Below are 4,587 nucleotides of genomic sequence, written 5' to 3'. Positions count from 1 at the left end.
AGGAAGACCAGGAAGGAGAGCTACGCCATCTACGTGTACAAGGTGATGAAGCAGGTCCACCCCGACACCGGCATCTCCTCCAAGGCCATGGGCATCATGAACTCGTTCGTGAACGACATCTTTGAGCGCATCGCCGGGGAGGCCTCCCGTCTGGCCCACTACAACAAGCGCTCCACCATCACCTCCAGGGAGATCCAGACCGCCGTCCGCCTGCTGCTGCCCGGAGAACTGGCCAAGCACGCCGTGTCCGAAGGCACCAAGGCCGTGACCAAGTACACCAGCTCCAAGTAAACCTGCTCCACATCCCCGAGATACAGAAACAAACCAACGGCTCTTTTAAGAGCCACACACACTTTCTCTGGAAGAGCTCAGTTCCATCAACATGTTTAGTATCAAATATTTTAACGTTCCCTGGTGGAAAATTGATTGTAACTGTTCACTGTGTATAATAAGGAGATGAAATAGAAAATGTCAATATGTTATGGAATTTGTATAGTAAATGATAAATACATTTTTTTTTTTTTTTTTTTTTTTGCGCCTTGAGATTATGTTCAACTGTAGTTGTGCATGTAGTAAATACAAAACCATCTAACCAGAAGTGCTTCAGCAGTAATTAAACATGATGCAGTAACATAGAGTGCACAGTATGAATGAGATATAAACATATGACATGAATGTTTAATGCTGCAGGTTGGAACAGTCTGACTAGTGTGTGTGTGTAAACATAAATATAGAAATATTAATACTGAAAAGTTAAAGGGATCAGAAATGTACAAATATACAAAATAATACAAAAATACAGTGTAATTAACAATACATCATTAATTATAATAGTACTGGTAGAGTACTACTAGAGTAAAACCACTGGCAGTTGGGTGTTTAGGTGGGTGTAGAATTAATAAGTTATATTTAATACAATAATATATACATTATATCACTTCATATGGTTAAAAAAAGACAAAACAAGGTCAACATATAAAGTCCACAACTATTATTAGTTGAAAGCTAAGCTTAGGATTAATCTTAATCAATTATGAGTTAAACAGTTACATAAGCTGTCCTGACATTAGTGCTACTGTTTTATCTAAATAAGTTGCATCACATTCTTTTTAATTACCGTATATCAAGTAAGTGCGTAGTGCTGTATGGTGCAGGTGATGGGAGTTAAGGGTATCAGAAGGGAGATGGATCTTCATTTAGCACCAAGTCTGCTGGACACTGTGTTACACTTCATTCTTCATGTGCAGTACATTAAAATATTCTGTAAAAATGGGGATATGTCCAGAAAAACTGTCCTAGTAGTACAACAACAACAACACCCATCAAGGTAGTATTTATCAATATACAACACAAGGTTGTATGAGGAAGTCCCTTCATGCTGCACACAGAACTTAACATGTAAGACAATTAAATGTATATTAAAATATGGTAGAAGAAAATAAAACACTATAAAGCCGTTATTTAGCCTATATACAGTACAATGGAAGTATGGTTAGTAATTAATATAGTATATTTCAATTAAATTGGTGTGTTTCTGCTCTGTTAGAGTGTAATTTGGTGTCTGTATTATATAAACATTTATGCTGTCATGCTCATCCTGTATGTTTAAGAAATAAGAAATATAGTCAGTTAAACGTGTTTGTGTTTTTTATGCTGATTAAGTTTTGTCAGGTGTCTTTTGAGTGTCGCTGTATTAATAAAATATATTATTATTATTATTACACAGTCTGTATTTATAATAATATAATTATATATTATAATAAGGCATTGAGGCACCAGTCTGGCTGTCATCTTGCATTAAGAGCAGTCAGGCCCGACCTGTGGACAGACTGAAGGCCACAGTAAGAAGTGCAAAACAAAATGGAGAATAATAATGATGTAGGCGTCAGCTCGCCCGACTGTGAAAGAGGAGGCCGCCAGTCGCGTTTATTGACCGTGTAACGAGTGTGAACCTGAAAAATCATGTCTGGGGAAAAAACGGGGCTTAAAAATGTAATAATAATAGATAATTAGACACATTTTCACTCTTCAGAGGCCGTTTCCTGTTTCTATCCTGAAGGAGAGCGGTGACGTCAACTGTTTCTTTTGTTTACCGTTCCCGCCCACAGAGAGCCGTTAGTCCTCAACTACGTCCGCAGACTGACTTTAAGTACCGGCGCTCAGGACCCGTCAGCTACCAGTTTTTCTTCGGAACGAACTAGACGCTGAGAAAATGAGCGGCCGCGGAAAAGGAGGAAAGGGACTCGGCAAAGGAGGCGCCAAGAGGCACCGCAAAGTGCTCCGCGATAACATCCAGGGCATCACCAAGCCCGCCATCCGCCGTCTGGCTCGCCGCGGCGGAGTCAAGCGGATCTCCGGTCTGATCTACGAGGAGACCCGCGGGGTGCTCAAGGTCTTCCTGGAGAACGTGATCCGCGACGCCGTCACCTACACCGAGCACGCCAAGAGGAAGACCGTCACCGCCATGGACGTGGTGTACGCTCTGAAGAGGCAGGGCCGCACCCTGTACGGCTTCGGAGGCTAAACCCGATCCTCTAACAACACAACAACCCAAAGGCTCTTTTAAGAGCCACCCAACTACCTCAAAGAGCTCATTCTTCATATTACAGACTGTAAAGTTCTTAAATATACATATCGTGCTATGTAATAAATGGCCACTGACTAACATGCATCTACAATCTAAAACTAACAAATATTTAAAGTCCCCACTAAAGGTGAGAACCAGTGATTTGCAATGCCACTCAATTTCCATACAACTGACTACAAAGTAATCCCCAGGCTGGTATTACCGATACTAATAACTTACATATTTTATTTCTAGTTTAATGTGACCTCCTGTTTCTGTCTCTGAGAGAAATAAGGAGCAGCCTGTAGCCTTACCAATTCAAAATGATAGCTGCATAAGACATAAAACTGTCATTCTTTAATTAGATCTGCATGAAAATAAAATATTACTATAAATTAGCGATGTTGCCAAAGTATTTCACTGTCTTTGCACACACATCACGCACAGCGTCATTATTACCTTCACAGCTAAATTACAGCCAGACGTGACTGTTTTCACAGTGGAAGGAAAAGTAGTTCCTATCAACAGAGTGGCCTATAATTAGACCATCCTGGTGACAGTAAGATATTTATGATAAAACACTCACTCCAAATTACTGAGTTTAGATATTGATCCTTTTATGTGAGTATCGATCCTAGAGCAGGAGACGCTGGTATCACAAATATCGACCGATCCGCACATGCCTACATGCCATTTTGGGTGGACTGTAGATATCAAATGAAAGCTCTTTGTATTGCCAAAAAGGAAACGAGTAAATTCTTAATCATCTTGGAGTAGAAACCAAAATACTGGCGTGTGGTTAATAATCATACGTAATCAATCACCATGACAACCAAAAACTGACAGCTGGAGTGTTCACTAACGAGGTGCTGTGTTAACATCACTACACTTTACTGTCTGGCAGCAGTAGCTATTACTTACCCATGATAGAAACTAATGTGGGCGTATCAGCTGTTGTCGATCATACAGTCCATGGTCCTGTTAACCAAACCAAAGCTGTACAATTATCAAGATTTTATTAATACATTTTTATTTAAATAACATTTACTGGCTCTACATGAAAATACACACAGATAGATATCTTACAAACAATGTGACTGAGTATGTCTTTGGCTGAAGATAATATAAGTTGTAGGACTGATCTGGCTTTGCCTTCATTAATAAAGATCTTAACCTGAAAACCGCAAACCAAGACTTCTGTGCTGGTTTCACATTAATGTCCTGTGTCAAACCGTTTACCGACAAAGGCTGACTGCCTCATCCATCCATGAGGATCTTTTGGCCGATCTGCTAAGCGGGGCAGGTGCAGTGGACTCCATGAGGGCTGATGTGTATGCTTTGGAAAGGAAAAACATCTTTATAAAATATAACACACCATCACAGGAACCTCTCAGCTTCCATCGTGGTTGAAATGCAGAACTACCGAGAGAAACCTGTGGAAAAGGCAGATCATGTTGTTCACAAGTTGTACTCGTGTGAAAAAACCCAGAAGTAAAGACCAAATTCTTCTTGTATTGTGCTGCCACCTTGTGACTAAAACTGAAACTAAAACTGTTGCAGTCCAGTGAAACAGCCCTGCAATAAATTATATCTTCATGAAGCTAGAAATATTTTTTTGTAATTTGTAAAATGTCTTGTTCATGTGTTTTTACTCTTAATCTCCAAAATGGCTGTTTGTTTCAACAGAATCTTTACTCTACAGAATTACTTCAGTACAAATGTTGGTGTGATGCATTTCCATTTATAAAATTATTCTTTGCACAATCTGGGAAATTTACCTACCCAATATTTTATTTCTGGAGGCACTGAAATCAAATTAAACCAGGCACCAACCAGCACCACTGACGACTGGACTACTAATCATTTTTAACCACAAACCGTATAAGGTAACTGGTTCTGTTTCTGTTCATGCATGTTCAAAACGTGGTTCATCATCACATCTCAGTTAGAGTGGAAGAAGCTGCAGCCGAGTACAGATATTTAATAATGGCCTCCACAGATTCAGGTCCTTTCTGTAAATA

General features: G+C 39.8%; 3 protein-coding genes across 3 annotated transcripts in view; 2 read left to right on the top strand and 1 right to left on the bottom strand.

Moving 5' to 3' along the window:
• The window catches only part of LOC123962836 (histone H3), a 20,392-nt gene that overhangs the window by 11,218 nt on the left and 4,587 nt on the right, over window positions 1-4,587 (bottom strand). The gene's annotated exons all lie outside the window — the stretch shown is intronic.
• Window positions 7-635, top strand: LOC123962842 (histone H2B 1/2). Its single transcript, XM_046039243.1, has one exon. It carries the CDS (start codon window positions 46-48, stop codon window positions 289-291), a length of 246 nt encoding a protein of 81 aa, XP_045895199.1. The 5' UTR covers window positions 7-45; the 3' UTR covers window positions 292-635.
• Window positions 2,213-2,964, top strand: LOC123962841 (histone H4). The gene has a single exon (XM_046039242.1). It carries the CDS (start codon window positions 2,213-2,215, stop codon window positions 2,522-2,524), a length of 312 nt encoding a protein of 103 aa, XP_045895198.1. The 3' UTR covers window positions 2,525-2,964.

The sequence above is a fragment of the Micropterus dolomieu genome, linkage group LG23 (genome assembly GCF_021292245.1).
Source record: "Micropterus dolomieu isolate WLL.071019.BEF.003 ecotype Adirondacks linkage group LG23, ASM2129224v1, whole genome shotgun sequence".
Taxonomy (NCBI): Eukaryota; Metazoa; Chordata; class Actinopteri; order Centrarchiformes; family Centrarchidae; genus Micropterus; species Micropterus dolomieu.
This window is presented reverse-complemented; position numbering and strand designations above follow the sequence as displayed.

Coding starts and splice junctions, on each gene's coding strand:
- LOC123962842 (XM_046039243.1), top strand. CDS start 46: ATGAAGCAGGTCCACCCCGACACCGGCATCTCCTCCAAGGCCATGGGC.
- LOC123962841 (XM_046039242.1), top strand. CDS start 2,213: ATGAGCGGCCGCGGAAAAGGAGGAAAGGGACTCGGCAAAGGAGGCGCC.